A 20042-nucleotide genomic window follows, 5' to 3' on the forward strand; every position below is an offset into this window, starting at 1 on the left:
TATTTCTTAAGGTATAATAGGGAAAAATCTAGAATACTCATCCCTTCATCCATAAAAATTATGTTGATAACTATTTCAAAGCTAGTAAAAAGAGTGAATATAAGCTGTGTTTAAGTTTTCCGATTTTAGCTGTTAAGTATAAATACCCACCATACTTTACTTGTACTGTTTTTATGAAATACATTTTGTTTACTCTTGAATATGAATAGTACTATAGTTAAATTTTAGTGTCCTTTTTTATTATCCTAAATCTACCTTACTCAAACATTTAAAAAGTGAAGAGGCTGGTGAAATAAAATTATATGTGCTAAAAAAATGCAACTAAAGAAGCCAGTTATTTAAGTCACTATTCCCTGCAAATGTAACATAAAATGCTGAGAAGAAAATGTAATATCAAAGCAAAAAAATATGGTACGATGTGGACATACTGACTTAGAACATGTATCTAGTCACCCATGGTCCCTATCTACCCCTTCCATTCACATTTTACATTTATTATTTTTGGAAAACTAGTCTTAAATTATTTAGCTTTTAATTATGTGTATTGTCCAGAACATGTTTCTTCCATAAAATAGAAACCTTACCTTGTAAAAGGCAGTATATGTTTACAGGTCAATGGAACAGGATTATAAGCCAGAGTGGTCAAAAATGGTCTACAATAGGAGAAGGGAGGACCTAATGATTTGCTATGGCCTTTTAGTTAACACATATTCAATTTTTAATATGTTCCAGAAAATGCGCTAGAAGTTAGAAATGAAAAAATAATTAGAAACTCTACCTTGAGAGTTTCTATTTTATAAGACACAGGGGAAAAATGAAAATAATAGTAACACAAATCAGTAGCATTCTAAAGGAATCTTGAATAATCACAAGTTGAATTAAAATAATTTCTTCAATTAGGGTAAGAGAATTTTAAACAGTCTAAAAAAAGTTAAGTCTCAGTCTCTTGAATCACTGGGATTACAGGCATGAACTACCATGTCCAGTGAATTTTAGAAAATTTAAGGCATATGTCCCATACTTAAGCAATGAGGGTTTAACCATAAAAGCAAAATATTACTAATGCTTTCACTGAATCTATATATAGCTTTAAAAACCCTTTATTTTCCTTTCAATACTAGTATAGAACTTATAAAATATTATTATATTTCTTCTATTGCTGTTATCAAAAGAGCACACACTGCTCCAAACATGATCATATTAATATTCTATCAGAGTGATAAAAACTCATGCTATAGGAAAAGGCCTGTATTTGCAAATATAGAGTAGTATTATAAAGATGGAATAGTCAAGATTATCAGGAAATGGGTATGAAAAGCATCTCCAAGTTATACAGCAACAGAATTAAACTTTGAAAGATAGGTATGTTATGCTTTGAATACCCCCAAATTCATATGTTGGAACTTAATCACCAGGGTGATGGGTATTAAGAGATGTGGCCTTTGGAAGGAGATTAGATCATATGAAAAGTCTAATCTAATGCTAAATCCAACAAATAGAACATACATGTAAAATAGATATTTATGGAAAATTTACAAAAAATTACATTATGCAAACAGACTACAATAAAAAAACAAACTAAAAACATTTCTAAAAATTGGGATAAAGGGACTTGAGGGAATAAGTTTGAATCTCTTATTATTTGCTCTCCTGGCATGCCATCTATTAGAAACTGATCCCTCATTAGATATTAAATCTACTAACTCCTTGATCTTGAAATTCCTAGCCTCCCTCCATAACTGTCATCAACAAGTTTCTGTTGTTTGTAAATTACCTAGTGTGAAATCCGTAAATGGACTAAGACAAGGTAGGTGAAAGGTCATTGGTGGTGACAGGGGAAGGACACTCATTTATCCTTCTGAAAATATTCAAACAAATCAAAACTCTTTAAAAGATTTTTAAAAAAACAGCTCAAATATGGGAAATGGCATTTAAAAATTGCTGAGATCATTATAAAATACAATGCAACTGTTAGCATTTATTTTTGGGAAAAACAATAAAATATTACTGAAATAAATATAATAGTAGCCAAAAGTTTTCACAGAAAGAAGGGAATCATATCGCAACTTTCATCATTTAGGAGGATAGTCAAAAAGAAGAACATTTCATACTTCCTAAGAGAATCATACATCAACAAGTCATAACAATTGTAAATATTTATACCCCACATACATACCCCATCTACATACCTCAAACAAACCCTTCTCAATTTCAAGAATCAAAAAGACCACAACACACTAATACTGGGTGACTTTAACACACCTCTCTCACCACTGGATACATTCTCAAAACAAAAATTAAATAGAGAAGCTACAGAACTAAAAATATAATAACTTAGGCTTAACAGACATATACAGAATATTTCATCCCTCTATGACTGAATACAATTTCTTCACAGCAACACATGGATCCTTCTCTAAAATAGACCATATCTTAGACCACAAAGCAACTCTTAGCAAATACAAAAAAGTAGAGATAATACCTTTCATTCTATTAGATCATAATGGAATGATATTAGAAATCAACAATAAAATAAAATATAGAAACTAGTCTAACACCTGGAGACTAAGTAACATGCTACTGAAACCAATGGATAGCAGAAGAAATCAGGGATGAAATAAAATAATACTTAGAGGTAAATGAGAATAGCGATACAACATATCAAAATCTCTGAAACACAGAGAAGGCAGTTCTAAGAGTAAAGTTCCTTGCATTGAGTACACTCCTTAAAAGAACAGAAAGTCACCAAATAAATACCCTAACATTATATCTCAGAGCCCTAGAAAAATAACAAATCAATACCTAAAGCAGAAGACAGAAAATATTTAAAATCAGAGCTGAAATCAATAAAATTGAAACAAAAAATAATAACTCAAAAAAGTCGATGAAACAAAAAGTTGGTTCTTTGGGAAAATAAATAAAATTGATAAATCCTTAGCTAAGCTAACGGGGGGGAGGGGTGGAATCCTCAAATCGCTAAAATTTGTGATGAAAAGGAAATATCACAATGGACACTACTGAAATACGATAATCAGAAACTATTTTGAAATTTATACTATAATAAAATAGAAAACCTTGAAGACATTGACAAATTTCTAGAGATGTATAACCTGCCCAAATTGAAACAGGAGGACAGAAAATTTATTGGTTGTTCAAAACATTACATAGCTCATGACATATCATCTTTCATACATTTGATTCAAGTGGGTTATGAACTCCCATTTTTAGCCCAAATACAAGTTGCAGAATCACATCGGTTACACATCCACATTTTTACATAATGCCATATTAGTGACTGTTGTATTCTGCTACCTTTCCTATCCCCTACTACCCCCCCTCCCCTTCCCTCCCATCTTTCCTCTCTACCCCCCCCCCCCATCAGCTGTTGTTCAATTCTCTCCCTTGTTTTTTTTCCCCCTTTCCCCTCACCATCTCTTATATGTAATTCTGTGTAACAATGAGGGTCTCCTTCCATTTCCATACGGTTTCCCTTCTCTCTCCCTTTCCCTCCCACCACTCATCTCTGTTTAATGTTAGTCTTTTCCTCATACTCTTCCTCCCTGCTCTGTTCTTAGTTGCTCTCCTTATATCAAAGAAGACATAAACAGATCAATTTCAAGCAATGAAATGGAAGACACCAACAAAAGCCTACTAACGGGCTGGGGATATGGCTCAAGTGGTAGCGTGCTCGCCTAGCATGCGTGAGGCACTGGATTTGATTCTCGGCACCACATAAAAAAACAAAAAACAAAAAAAACATACCAAAATAAAGATATTGTGTCTACCTAAAAAAACCTAAGAAATAAAAAATAAATAAATAAAAGCCTACAAACATGCGGATGGGGTTGTAGCTCAGTGGCAAAGCGCTCGTCTAGCATGTGTGAGGTACTGGGTTCAATCCTTAGCACCACATAAAAATAAATAAAGGCATGCTGTCCATCTACAACCACACACACACACACAAAGTAAATAAATAAAAATAAAATAAAAAGCTTACTAACAAAGAAAAGTCCAAGACCAGATGGATTCTCAGCTGAGTTCTACTGGACATTCAAAGAAGAACAAACATCAATCTTTCTCAAATTATTCCATGAATGAGAAGAGGAGGGAACCCTTCCAAACTCATTCTATGAACCCAGTATCACCCCGATACCAAAACCAGACAAAGACACACCAAAGAAGGAAAACAAAACTTCAGAACAATATCCCTGATGATCATAGATGCAAAAATTCTTAATAAAATACTGGCAAATTACATACAAAAACATATTAAAAAATAGTGCACCATGACCAAGTAGGCTTCATCCCAGAAATTCAAGGTTGGTTCAACATATGGAAATCAATAAACATAATTCATCCCATCAATAGATTTAAAGACTAGATTATCTCAATAAATACAGAAAAAAGCATTTGAGAAAATACAGCATCCATTCATGTTCAAAACACTAGAAAAACTAAGGATAGTAGGAATATACCTCAACATTGTAAAAACTGTATATGCTAAACCCAAGGCTAACATAATTCTAAATTGAGAAAAATTGAGAACATTCTCTCTAAAAACTGAAACATGCCCTTTTTCACCACTTCTATTCAACTTAGTCCTTGAAACTCTAGCCAGAAGAAATTAAAGAAATACTAATTGAAAAGGAGAACTCAAAACTATCCTTATTTTCTGATGACATGATTCTATATTTAGAAGACCCAAAAAACTCCACCAGAAAACTTCTAGAACTCATGAATGAATTCAGCAAAGTAGCAGGATATAAAATTAACACCCACAAATCAACTGCATTCCTATACAACAGTGAGGAATCAATAGAAAGAGAAATTAGAAAAACTATCCCATTCACAATAGCCTTGGGAAAAAAAATTGAGACTCAATCTAAAAAAAGATGTCAAAGACTTCTAAAATGAAAACTACAGAACATTAAAGTAAGAAATTGAAGAACTTTGAAGATGAATCCATATTCCTGGATAGGCAGAATTAATATTGTCAAAATGACCATACTAACAAAAGTGGTGTACATATTTAATGCAATTCCTATTAATATTCCAATGACATTCTTCATAGAAATAGAAAAGGCAGTCATAAAATTCATTTAGAAAAATAAGAGGCCCAGAATACCCAAAGCAATCCCTAGTGAGAAAAATGAAATGGAGGCATCACAATACCAGACATGAAATTATACTACAGAGAGAAACAAAAATGAACAACTTGGTAAAAAACAAACAAACAACAACAAAATTGAATGGTATTTGCACCAAAACAGACATGAAGACCAATAGTACAGAATAGAAGACACAGAGATAAACCCACATAAATACTGTTATGTCATACTAGACAAAGGTGCCATAAACATACATTGGAGAAAGGAAAGCCTCTCTTCAGCAAATGGTGCTGGGGAGACTGGAAATCCACATGCAGCAAAATGTATTTATACCCCTATCTCTCACCTTGCACAAAACTCAACTCAAAAGTAGACCAAGGACCTGGGCATTACCCTATGCTTACTAGAAGAAAAAATATGCCCAAATAATCCATGATGTTGGCTCTGGAACCAAATTTCTCAACAAGACTCCTAAAGCACAAGAAGTAAAATCAAGAATTAATAAATGGGATGGTATAAAACTAAAAAGTTTCTTCACAGCAAAGAAAATAATGAAGAATGTGAAGAAAGAGCCTACAGAATGGAAGAAAATCTTTGCCACATGTACCTCAGATAGAGCGTTAATCTCCAGAATGTATAAAGAACTCAAAAAACTTAACACTAATAATAATAATAATAATAACAACTCAATCAATAAATGGGAAAGGAACTGAACTAACACTTCACAAAAGAAGAAATACAATCAATTAACAAACATAAAAAATGTTCAACATCTCTAGCAATTAGAGAAATGCAAATCAAAACTATACTGAGATTCTCACTCTAGTCAGAATGGCAATTATCAAGAACACAAGTAATAATAAATGATGGCAATGATGTGGGAGAAAAGGTACACTCATACATTGCTGGTGGGACTGTAAATTGGTGTAGCCACTCTGGAAAGCAGTATGGAGATTCCTCAGAAAACCTGGAATGGAACCATATTTGACCCAGTTATCCCACTCCTTGGTATGTACCCCAAAAACTTAAAATCAGCATACTACTGGGGCTAGGGTTGTAGCTCAGTGGAAGAGTGCTTGCCTTGCATGTATTAGGCACTGAGTTTGATCCTCAGCACCACATAAAACATAAATAACAAAATAAATACATTATGTCTATCTACAACTAATTTTTTTTTAAAAATCAGCATATTTTTTAAAAAAACCTAGGCCCCATCAATAGATGAATGGATAAAGAAAATGTTATATACACAATAGAATATTACTCAGCCATAAAGAAGAATAAAATTATGGCATTTGCTGGTAAATGAACTGGAGATTATCATGCTAAGTGAAATAAGCCAATCCCACCAAAACCAAAAGCCAAACATTCTCTCTGATATGTGATGCTAACACACAATAAGACAGGGTAAGGGGAAGAAAAGAATAGAAGTTCATAGGATTAGACAAATAGGAATGAAGGGAAAGGAAGGGAGATGCAAATAGGAAAGACAGTAGAATGAATCAGACATAAGTTTCCTGTGTTTATATATAAATACAAGACCAGTGTAACTCAACATTGTGTACAACCACAAGAATGGGAAATTATACTCCAGGTATAATATGTCAAAATATACTTTATTGTCATGTATATCTAAAAAGAATAAACAAATTTTTAAAAGAGTCAATAGATTCTATTTTACTTTTTATGTTAGTATTGATGGATGGGTTTATTCATTTAACTATCTAGCTTTTTAATAAACTACTACTCTAATATAAAAATAGAATATATATTTTCCAAATTATTCTATTAAAATATTTGATTAAAAATTCTTAAGAGAGGCAAAATTTGGGGAACAGGTGAGAAAATTACTAAGAAAAGACACAAAATAAAAGTACAAAAAGAAATAATATAAATGAAATTAAGTATGTCAGTTATCAAGACATATAATATTAAAGGCCAAATATTATAAGGTTAGATTAGCCATATGCTATTTATAAGAGAAATATAAATATTCAGAATAAAGGGATAAATATGTCCCCCAAATTAAGTATGTTAAAAATATCAATATAAAGTAAAATTTCAAGGCATGAGGCATTAAATGGGGCAAGCATACAAATGAGAATGAAGTTATAAGAATGTGCATATAAAAAAGATATTTACGAAAAATTTACAAAAATACATGACATAACTAGACCAAGAAAAAACATCAATAAAATGTTTTTTAAAATTTGAAATCCAAAGAACTTTTGAATCTTATTGAATTAATAAACTAGAAATAAACAAACTCAAAATAAACACTCCTGAACAATCTTGGATCAAAAAAAAATCAAAATTTCAATCACAAATTAGAAAATAATAATTTATAAAATCTGCACATGACAAAACATGTACTGTTACATACAAGTCTGATTTGTTTCCCATGGTAGATTTCTAGATGTGGAGCAGAAGTGAAAGTCACTGGAACAAAGTCTAGGAACATTTTGGCTAAGGATTTACACGGTGATCAATGTGATTGATCCCCATGTGGTAGCAGGAATTGAGGCAAAGCCAAGAGAAAAATACCAAAGTATCAATTCATTTGGGAAAAAAACAAGAATTGATCACATAGTAGTGAAGGGACATCAATCCAGAAATTTAGAGCAGTTAACTAAAAGAAATATATAAACAGTACTTGATTTTCACACCAATAAAGTAAAAATCAGTTCCTCTGTGTAATAACCAGATTAGCGATAACTATTAACCAACGATTAAAAAGGAGGTTCTAACTACTTAACATCTTAGTAGTTTGATCAAACCAACTAGAAGCGATAGCTTCATGGCATATATCATAAATATATGCAAATCTGAAACAGAATATCCATATAATTCATGTAACTATATGAACACGAGCTAGGAGAAGCTTCTTGTTTATCTTCTTGTTTTGTTTTATCATCCCTTTAAGGCATATCTTTATGTCAGAGGTTTCATTCATACATTGACAAAGAAATATGAGCATATTTAAGTTGCTTTATACTATAATTCTGAAATTACAGCAAAGAATTTTATGTTTCTTTGATTATCTTTGGACTTGATCTTAAACTGCTAAAAATCTGTTCAATTGTAATAAGCATAAAAAGCTTTCAGAGAACTAAAAGGTTTAAGGAAAAAATTCTTAGTGGAATTTTTTTTTTCTGGTAAATAATGTTTCAACTCTTCAAAACAAGAGAAAACTTTTAGTTTAATGATAATAAAACTAACCTGTAATTTTTGCTGCCTTTTCTTCTTGGTTCACTCGGTTCTCATCATCATCTTCATTATCTTCTTCAAAGTCATCCAAATTGCCAATGTCAGCTTGCTTCATACTCATCAAACTAGCCAAACTTTGCATGTCTTCATCCCTACATTAATGATTAAAGACATAATCAATGGCAACAGAGACGGGGAAACCCAGTGGGTTTTCCCAGATTTAGCAAATAAAAACACATGTCACAAATTAATTTTGGTCATCAAAAAAAAAAAAAGACATAATCAAATTATAATACAGTTAATTTAAATGACATTGCTTGAAAAAGTATTATTTCTTAAGACATACAGGCTGAGTATCCTTTATCTGAAAGTTGAAAATCCAAATATTTCCAAGTCCCAAACTTTTTAAGCCACTGAAATAATGACACAAGAGAAAAATTGCATACCCAAGTTCACATGATAGGTTGTAGTGAAACTTCAGGTGCACTAAAAAACTGTATAAAATTACCTTCAGGCATATAAGGTGTATAAGGTGTCTATGAAACAAACAAATTTAGTGTTTAGACTTGGTCCCATCCCCAAGATGCCTCATTGTGTACATGTAAATATTCCAATATCTAAAAAAATCTGAAATCTGAAACACTTCTGGTCCTAAGCATTTTGGATAAGGGATATCAATCTATAATAGTAATATATTCTTTATTTCTGTAAATCTGCAAATAAGTCTTTTTAAACAGTTGTATAAGAAAATTGAATAATCTAAGTAGTCCTATTCATTAATTTTTAAATAGCATGTTTAATAAGTAAAAAGAGAGGAAAATTAAAAACTAACCAATTAGGAGTTAATTTAAATCTGTATGCTATTCATAAAGCAATAGGATAAGCCAGGTGCAGTGGTGCACAACTATAATCCCAGCAATTTGGGAGGCTGAGACAGGAAGATTGCAAATTTCAGAGCAGCCTCAGCAATTTAGTGAGGCATTCAGCAACTTAAAACCCTGTCTCAAAATGAAAAATTGAAGGGACTGGGATATAGATCAGTGGTAAAGAACCCCTGAGTTCAATCTCCAGCATCAAAAATCAACCAATCAATCAATAGTATAGTTGCATATCACATGACATATAGACTCAAAAATATTAAAAATTTTAATTTCAAAAGATATCACTCCTAAAATGTTAATTTGCTTAATATTTTCACTTTAATTTACTTATATTTTAACCCTGAACATTTTTCGTTGGGGAAATGTAAGTAAGTTTGGAAGAAGTAGATAGAAAGATTATTACCATCAAACAGGGACAAGAGGTGGGAGGGAATGGGAGAGAGAGGGGGAATTTCACGGAAGAGGGAAGGAGACCCTCATTGTTATACAAAAATACATATAAGAGGATGTGAGGCGAAGGGGAGGAAAAAAAATATAAAAATAAGAGAGTGAGAGAAGTGAGTTATGGTAGTTGGGGTAGAGGGAGGGGAGGAGAGGGGAGGGGAGGAGAGGGGAGGGAAGGGGAGGGGAGGGGGGATAGGAAGGGGATAAGAAGGGCAGCAGAATACAACAGACACTTGTTTGGCAGTATAAACGTGGTTGTATAATCAACGTGATTCTGCAATCTGTACACGGGGGAATAATAAGAATTCATACCCCATTTGAAATAAATATATGATATATGATGTGTCAAGATCAATGTAATGTTTTGAGCAACCAATAAATTTCTAAAAAAAAAAAAAGAATCCTTTAGATATTAAAGGGCATGCAGTCATTAGAAATATAAGGGTGATAAATGAAATTGGGAAGAGAAAATAAGTTACATTGTATATTATTACAAATATTATTGGAATGATTAAGATCTTTATAATCTGAATCATAAAACATAGTCATTAAATTTAATGGAAATAATCTTAAAAAAAGAAGTAGGTAGAGAAGAAATTCAGGGATTTCTGAGAGTCTCCATTCAATTCAAATTGAGACATTTGATACAGCTGAATTTCTTCTCACTCAGATTACTGTGAATGGTTTTGATTCCTTCCAATGGAAGGAAGACCACCCTCAAAGGATCTGCTCTGAATTTGTTTCTCTCTTCTTTCTATGTTTCCTTTCCTTTCTTTTTGGCTTAAACTTCAGGATAAGATATTTTTAATATCTCTGTATTTTCGACTACAGTTTAAGGTCCTGAGATGAAAGACTAAGGTATTTTCATTCTGGACTAACCACACTCACTTAGAACCTAACTTCTCTGAGAGGAGGCTTATTGTTGTTATCTGCCAAGTTATTTGCTACCATGTAGACAAGTGTCAATCATCTCATTTTGAGCAGTAAACAGAATCCATTCTTATCATTCAAGTAGACATGGCCAATTAACTATAATTGTGGTTACTAAACCACATTCCACTAGGTCAGATATGTTCAGAACTGTGATTTGGATTGGATTGAAACGTTCATAGCTACCTTTTCCCCTCACCTTTAATAGGAAATTCTAAGAATAGCTTTTCCATTTATCTCATTCCTTCATCTTTTACTTCAAGGAGGTACAAACTCTTTCATTAAACCAATAGCATGCATTTACTCTAACTGTATGCAATAACCAGAGTGAACTAATACTTTTTCCCTCCTGTTCTGTTTTAATCTAATCAGAATTTTACTCTTTTAAGAGGCTAGACTCAAGTCTAGAAATCTGTGCAATGCTTAATCAGTGTTTAAAAAGTAATTTTTGGTTTTTATTTTTTGAGACAAGGTCTTGCTTTTGTTGCCTGGGTTGGTCTTGAAATCCTAGGCTAAGCAATCCTCCCACCTCAGCATCCTCAGTAATGGGGATACAGGTGCACACCACTGCTTTACACAGAAGTGATTTTTGAAAAGGATAATAATCATGGTAAATTGTTTATCTGCATATACTTTTCTAAGCAATTTTTGGAAGGTTGAGCCAAGAAACATGAATTGGCAAAAAGTTTCCTTAATTCTTTCATCCCTTTTATCCTAAACTTTTTATTTAGGGTTCCTCTCACTTCTTAGTTGCATCAAGTAGCTCTACAAATTTATCTGTTTGCACTTTAGACTACAGGCTGCTACAATGAAGATAAACACTATGATACCCTATAATATCCAATTCAAAATTTGAAATCAGTTATTATATATAGTTTTATACTATACTTCATTTTTTGGAATCAAAAGAGGCTATTTATAAATAACAAGGAGTTTATTTAACTCAGTCTATGAAACAAAGAATGATGGCTATGTTATATGATGTTCAAGTAATACTAGTCTGCTGAGCCAAAAGTTCTTTTCTTGTGGTGTCTTGAAACACACTGTGAATGAAGCAGCTTATTTGACAAAAGAAACTTACGTGGCTTTTCCTTCCCGAAGGAAAATGCAAGATAATGAAAACTGGAGAGTGGCAGATACAACTTTTTTAGACAATGGCTTAAATTTTAACTTGACATCTGTCTGAGTTGGCATAGGGCTTGCATACTGTTTCATATTGATGCTGCTAGTAGCAAGAGCTTTCCTTCGACCAGAAGGGGATTCCTAGAAGACACAAACACACACACACACACATAAATAAATAAATAAATAAACAAACAAACAAATGAATAAATAAATACATTTTTAAAGATTATATATTTTGAAATTATTTGATAGCCAAACAATAAATTTAAAAAAATTTATTTTTTACTTTTAAGTGGACACACAAATTTCATTTTCATGTGGTGCTGAGGATCGAACCCAGTGCCTCATGCATGCTCGGCAAGCGCTCTACCACTGAGCCAAAACCCCAGCCCCCAAATAATAAAAGTTAATAACAGCTGAGAACTTCCTTCTCCAATTAACTCCTATAACATAGTAATAAATAAAATCATGATGAGGTTTCACTATAGCTTTTATATCTAAGTAAGGCAGATAAGAAATTAGAAAGAGAGTACAGGTGGAAAAAAGGAAAGACTAGAAAACTCTAAATATCTTGGGAAAGGAAAAGCAAGGAATAAAAACAAGGACAAAGTGTCTCCAGATTTACTGTGAAAAAAGTCTCTAACACTGGGCTAGGCACCAACAAGTAGTCAATAATGGTTTTCCTTCCTTTCACTGTACTTAATGATACAATGTAACCTACTAATATTTCTCCTTTCTAACACTCAAAATTTTTTACAGAACTTCTACCCTAGTAGAGAGAGAAAAGGGGAGGGGAGGGGAGGAGAGGGGAGGGGCGATAGTAGAGAATAGGATAGACAGCAGAATACATCAGACACTAGAATGGCAATATGTAAATCAATGGAAGTGTAACTGATGTGATACAGCAATCTGTATACGGGGTAAAAATGGGAGTTCATAACCCACTTGAATCAAACTGTGAAATATGATATATTAAGAATTATGTAATGTTTTGAACGACCAACAATAAAAAAAAAAGAACTTCTACCCTAGGTGGCATTCTTCCTCTTTTTTGCCTATATTATCTAAATTCTATCTATAATGTCATTTGATCCTTATTTCTTTCCAAAGAACTTTTCCGATCATTCCAGTTTGTAATTCTCTCTCACTTCCATAAGATCACACATTTAAAGGAAGAAACAGGTCTCTGATCTCAGGTTCATGGCAGCACTGCTAACTAACCCCAGCAAATTTCAAAATTCTTCTCGACATTGCTATTGCCAATTCATCAGAAATGAAACACAAAATGAAACCTGTCTGCTATTGAAGGTGTTTAAGCCATCATATTTCCTAATTGAAACAAAACAGCAAAATAATGACTAGGCATTAATTACATGTAAAGCACTGTAAATTCTGAAGGGATATGATGATGAATAACACATAATTCTTGAGTGTGTTTCTAATGGAAAGGAAAACATTTTATGGATAATTTTTTAATGACATCAATCAGAGGTTTTATATATATATATATATACTATTATTTCTTAACATTTACTGATCTGGCAGTTGAGAGCAACATTTAAGGCTGAATGTCTAAGTTGGGTGACCTTGAACAAGTCAGGACACTTGAATCTCAGTGACCTTCCCTGAAAAATAAAGAGGAGCTAAACAAATCCATTGAAGTCCTGCAATTATTTTCTATAAAATGTTCCAACCAAGGCAAGAAGAACTTCCATTAATATCTTTGAAATTTTATTTAATAAATCTTTATTCATCCTATGATTGACAAATCTGCCTAAAATAAGGATATACTAGTTTAATCAAAACATTAAAACAGACCTCAAAAATATGACATTTCTGCCCAGCAGAATAAGTAAAAATGCAATATAACATCTCTAAAGAACACCTTGTTTTAAAATGTGGTCTTATCTGTCAGATTATGCACAGCAATATTATACAGAACTATTAGTGCATGTAGATACCCTATGAATGAATTTCAAATATGCATCAAGCACTTGAGAAGGATTTAAGCCCTCTCAGAAAAAATACTTAAGAATATGCAAATACCCTCAACTGAATCAAGTTGAACAGATGTGACTATCCCAAACAATACAAGTGTTCTTTCCCTGGTCGCTACTGTCAATCAAAGAATAAGATTAAGGTCCAAGGTTCTGACAATGTGCAAAATGAAAAAGTACAATCAGGGAGTATCAATTTATTACATTGATATGAACAATAATCTCTTATTGTACTTTGGAATAGCTAAAACTTCTACATATAATAGAGGATTTAAAGCCCCAGTTTTGAAAGCATGACATACAAACTGTCATGTATCATTTTCAGTTTTTGTTAAATCTCTTTTACAAAGTATGACTTTGATCCCTTAATGTAATCATTTAATGTTGCAACAAAATAATCAAACTATAAAAATTAAGTTAACTTGGAAATAAGCATGATTTTGAAAACTATTAATGGGCTGGGGATGTGGCTCAAGCGGTAACGCGCTCGCCTGGCATGCGCGGGGCGCTGGGTTCAATCCTCAGCACTACATAAAAATAAAGATGTTGTGACCACCGAAAAATGAAAAATAAATATTAAAAAAAATTCAAAAAAAACTATTAATGGTTCCTATAAAAATCTAGGTATTTGATAATTAACATTCTGTCAATTTCATTTTTTTGGACAACAGTTATATAAATTTTTTTTCTGCTGAATTCAGGTTTTATGATTAAAAATGTTCTAATTATTTGATAAATCAAAGTTTTTGAAACAATAGGTAATAAAATCTAAATTCTGAACACAATTAGCTGAACCATTTAAGTAGAGGTTTTAAAATTTCAGGGTTTATTAAAAAGCAAAAACCAAACCAGGAGAACTGGTTAAAAATGTAAGCATACTTAGATCCCACTCCTACAGATCCCACTCCTATAGTACAACTAGAGATGAATCCAGGCAGGAATCTGCTGACTTCTAATAAGTAACACCCATCTCACTAGTACCAGATGATTCTGAGCCAGTTAATCTAAAATCACATTTTCAGAAATACTTTCCAAAAGGAAGTGCTAACATAAAATTATTTTAACATAAAAAATCACATTTTTCATAACTACTCATTGTTATAAAAAGCCTATATTTTTCCATTTCTGTGAAATCCTGCCTACTAGATTGGAATCAAATGAACCAGGGTTAGAATGTGGCATCAGCACTTATTTACATTAGCAGACTCTTCATGTATCTAACCTTCAATCTCACATTCTCAAATTGGCAAATATTTAAAAAGTTGAACAATACCAAATATCTGTTAGAATGAAAAACAATGCAAAACTCTTTTATACTTCCCAGTGTGGTGGTGCATGCATGTAATCCCAAAAACTCAGGAGTCTAAGATAATAGAATCACAAATTTGAGACCAATCTCAGCAATTTAGCGAGCTTATTGCAAAATAAAAAATAAAAAGATCCAGGGATGTAGCTCAGCTCAGTAGTAAAGCATGCCTGGGTTCTACCCTCAGTATCAAAAACAAAACAATTCTTTCATTCTGCTGTGTTGTATAACCATCACTACTGTCTGTTTCCAGAACTTTTTCATCAATAACTTCCACTCTCCCATCCCAGCACCTGGTAACTTCTATTTTTTCTATCTCCATAAATCTACCTGTTTCTTAAATAAATGGAATCACACAGTATGTGTCCTTTTGTGTTTGGCTTATTTCACTTAGCATAATGTTTTAATTCTATAAAAAAAATCCAATTAGGATTTTGATTGGAACTGAATTAAATATGCAGATCAATATGGGTCCCTGGACATCTTCGCAACTGAACTTCATTATTATAAAATAGGGTATTTCTCTCTACCTATTTAGAACATTAATGTCTCTTAAAGTTTTATCATTCCCCCCTCCACAGATCTTGTACATTTTTTCCTGGATTTATTCCTCAGCATGTTGTTCTTGTAACAAATAATATTGTCTTTTAAATTATATTGTTGAATTATTTCTGGCATATAGAAAAGCAATTGAATATGCGAGGAGAATTTGCATCTAAGCAATCTTTCTAATATTCTTGTATTAATTTGACTACATAGTCCTACATATTAATTTACGATATATTCCTATATTAATTTTACTACATTCCTTTTGGGTTTCTATTTTTATTATATCACCCACAAAGCCAGCTATTCACTCCATGTTTCCAATCTTTATTCTTGATGTTGACCAGGTATAGTGAAGGGGCCATTCTTTATTTATTCTTTTTTTTTTTTTTTTAAAGAGAGAGTGAGAGAGGAGAGAGAGAAAGAGAGAGAGAGAATTTTATTTAATATTTATTTTTTAGTTCTCAGCGGACACAACATCTTTGTTTGTATGTGGTGCTGAGGATCGAACCCGGGCCGCACGCATGCCAGGCGAGCGCGCTACCGCTTGAGCCACATCCCCAGCCCTCTTTATTTATTCTTGACCTTGCAAGGAAATGCTTTTGATTTTTTATTGTTAAGTTAGTTGTTTACTAGAGTTTTTACCTCTTTAAAATTACACTTTCCTTTATATAATTAAGGAAGCAACCTTTTATTACTGTTTGTTTTGAAGTTTTAATTTTATTTCTAATTAAATTTATATAAATGTTTATCAAATGTTTTTTCCTCTATATTTCTGGAGAATGTAAAGTTTTCTTACTTTTTATTCTTAATAGGTGGCAAATTAATAATTTTCTAAAGTTATGGAAACCCCACATTCCTGGGATACACCCAATGAAGTCATGCTGTAGTATGTACTGTCTTTTGTATATTAAAATATATTTATGGCTTTGGATGCTGCGATGGTTTGGATGCAATTTGTCTCTTAAAGGTTCATGTCCTGGAAGCTTAGTCCCCAGGGTGGTGGTGTGAAGGTGGTAGAACCATTAAGGGATGAGGCCTTGGGGAAGGAAATTAGGTCACAAAGGCTCCACCGTCATGAATGGATTAATGCTATTGCATCATTCTGTAGATGTGGATTAGTTCCTGCCAGAGAGCATTGTAATAAAAGAGGCATCATGAGCCCTCCCTGCTCTCTGCCTTCTTTTGTCACACTCATGTCTTTTCTGTATTTGAGTGTTTCCCTTTCCCCTTCCCAGCCATGTTGTGATATAGCCAGGGGACCCTCACCAGATACTGCATGAAACAGTTTGGAGTTTTCATCGACTAGAATTGTGAGCCAAATAAACCTCTTTTCTTTTTACATATCTATATATGACCCAGCCTCAGATTTTTGTTAAGCAACACAAAATGGACTAAAATTGATGCCTAATATTTTGCAAGAAAATTTTTCATGGGGAAGATAGGTCTATGATTTTATTTTTGAGCATGCTGCTTGATTATTTATCTCAACCTGATAAACTGAGCCATTTTCCTTTTCCAGAAAGACTTGGAATTATCTGTTCCAAATGTTTGATTGAAGGCACTCACTGTTTCTGCCTACCCATACACCAGGTAAGCATATTCCTTACAGTCCTGCCTTGTTATTTCTCTTACTAGGAATGTTCTTCTCATAGGCATTATATGGCCAGCTCTCCAATTCCTTCAAATCTTTTCTTAAAATATACTTTACCTGCTGGGCATGGTGGCACATGCCCCAAATCCTAGCAACTCAGGAAGCTGAGGCAGGAGGATTATGAGTTCGAAGCCAGTCTCAACAACTAAATGGGGCCCGAAGCAACTTAGTGAAACCCTGTCTCAAAAAACAAAAAGGGCTGAGGACATAGCTTAGTGGTTATGTACCTCTGGGTTCAATCAGAAGGAAAAGAGGGAGAGAGGGAGGGAGATCAGACCCACCTGACTTTACCAAACAGGCTTTCTCTGACCACTCTACCTGAAATTTCAACCACTTCCCCAATATATGTATTTCATCTCCTCATTCTTTATGCTGCCCCTCTTCCTTATCTCATACTATCAAATATGCAAGTTAGGTATTAATTTGTCTCTTCCCTATTGTAAGTTCAAGGAAGGCAGAAAATTTTGTCTATTTTGTTCACTACTGTGCCCTACTTCAAGAAACCATTGTTCAGTAAATATTTATTCAGTAAATGAATAAATCATAATTGTATGACTTATTATCAAAACACTTTGAATTACCTTTACATCATTAGTTTCTTCTGTTCAAGATTTTTTTCCTATCCCTCTCATAAACAGGAGAAATAGTGATGTGAGCTTTCAGTGGAGTGGAATGACTTGTAATTTAGTGACAAGAACTATATAGTCTATTTCCATTTGTTGAGCTGGACAGAGGTGTCTCCAAGCCAAACAGGGCACTAACAGGTAAAGGAGACCCTAGATGTAAAGAGGAATGGGGCAGATTAGGAATTCCTTCATGTGGTTTATATGATGGGAAGGGAAGTGAAAGTGGTAAGCAATATCAGTACATCCTGGGAAACTTATTCCATAAGCACTGTGAGAGTTAGGAGCAAATAGGTCCTGTCTGAAAGTAGAAAGATCCATGACTAAACTCCATGCAGACTGCTCACCAACCAGAAGCCACAGACTTCTTTACAGGCTCCTCTTTCTCCTTCTGACATTTAACTTGCTCTTCTTTTAGGACTGTCTCTATGAATAAATAGCATATTGCCAGAAAAACTTGTTAACCCAGTAGTCTGATAATCACTGACTTTTGCCTGGACAGTTTAAGCCAACAGTTCTCAAGTGTTTTTGTCTCAAGATCCTTTTACATGTTTTTTTTATTCTTTTCATTTTTTTAAAGTTAATTAATTAATGTTTAATTTGTACATATAAAAGCAGAATGCACTTCAATTCATAGTACACAAACTGAGCACAATTTTTCATTTCTCTGGTTGTACACAAAGTAGAGTCACCTCATTCATGTCTTCATACATGTACCTAGGGTAATGATGTCTCCTCATTCCATCATCTTTCCTAGCCCTCCCCTGTACCCACTCCCTTCCCCTCCGTTCCCTTTTCCCTGTCCAAAGTTCCTCCATTGCTCCCATGCTCTCCCCCAGCATTATGGATCAGCATCCACTTATCAGAGAAAACATTTGGCCTTTTGTTTTTGGAGATTGGCTCTTTTACATGTTTTCATTGAGACTTCCAATGAGCTTTTGCTTATATATATCAACATTTATTCTATTAAAAATTAAAAATAAGAAATGAAATAATTTAAAAACTAATGTTAATATATTTTCATGAAGAATACATACACTTTCTATACAAAACAGCTTAATGAGAAACATTTCTGTTTTATATTTCTTCCATATCTCTAATATCTCCTTAATATCTGAGTTTTGCTGCTGTTGTTTGGCTTTTTAAGATTAATTAATTAATTAATTAATCAATATTTGGCAGTACTGGGGATTGAGCTCAGGGTCTAATGTATGATAAGCAAATGCTATATCACTGAGCCATATCCCCCCCATCCCTTAATGTCTGCTTTAACAGATGATTCTACTCTCATATCTGTATCATATATTGTTTCGGTTGAAGTATTCATACAACATCAAGAAAATCAGGTCTCACAAAAGCATGTAGCTGAAAAAGACAGAAATATTTTAATAACCTTTTCAGGTAATTTTAGATCTTTGTATCTAATATATTATACCAAAACTCTACAAGTAGTAATTTCTGAAAGGTTAATGGTAATGAAGAATATGAAACTTTATCAATGAGCTTTTAAACTGTTAAATTAACATACATTAACCTAGCATGCAACTGAATGAATCTTTCACACATGCATAATTTTCTAACATTATACCTTGATCATTTTAAAATAACAATTATCTGAATTATGCAGATGTTGACACATTACATTATTCAATACCAAAAAAATTACATTCCATCAGAAAAAAATTTAAGCATTGGGAAACTATCAAGCTAAAGGTGGTGAGCACAGTTTTTCCAAATCTGAATTTCCCATTGAAAGCTTGAATTTTATCAGAGACAACACATAATTTCATTTGCTTACTTGTACATGATATGTTCACTCTACTGCTCAGTTTCAGAAATAATTTGCCAAATACTCAATGCTGAATAACTGCAGTCTGTTAGTCATTTTTTTCAAGTAAAAGTAGAGTTCCAGGAAACAAGTTTACTTTAATTTACAACTCAAATGATAGCCCAAGTGCTTTTTCTTGAAAAACTTTGTCCTTTGTAATGCAACATTAGTGCTTTATACAAACTTTCCATTTTGTCAAAGAATATATTCAAAAAACTAGTACTCAAGGGTTGAATTTAATCCTTACATTGATGATACAATTCTGGAGTCTTAACCTCATGCAATAAAGGAATTTTATTATACTTCCTACCTTGAGAGAATGGGAAGTACTAGACTTTCCCTGAATCTCCATGCAGAGATAAAAGTAGTAAATCATGGGTTCAATAGAAACCC

The 20042-nt window shown here is 33.0% G+C and overlaps 1 protein-coding gene across 8 annotated transcripts in view; it reads right to left on the reverse strand.

The window, feature by feature from the left end:
• EHBP1 (EH domain binding protein 1) overlaps positions 1-20042 on the reverse strand; it is a 310375-nt gene that overhangs the window by 182884 nt on the left and 107449 nt on the right. For all 8 annotated transcript variants that reach the window (XM_081264220.1, XM_081264222.1, XM_081264221.1 and 5 more), the window contains exons 6-7: positions 11652-11833; positions 8328-8467 (exon numbers count right to left, since the gene is read on the reverse strand). In XM_081264220.1, the coding sequence (XP_081120346.1) occupies positions 8328-8467; positions 11652-11833 (322 nt within the window). The remainder of the gene's footprint in view (positions 1-8327; positions 8468-11651; positions 11834-20042) is intronic.

This window comes from Spermophilus citellus (assembly GCF_964194105.1).
Source record: "Spermophilus citellus genome assembly, chromosome: 13".
Taxonomy (NCBI): Eukaryota; Metazoa; Chordata; class Mammalia; order Rodentia; family Sciuridae; genus Spermophilus; species Spermophilus citellus.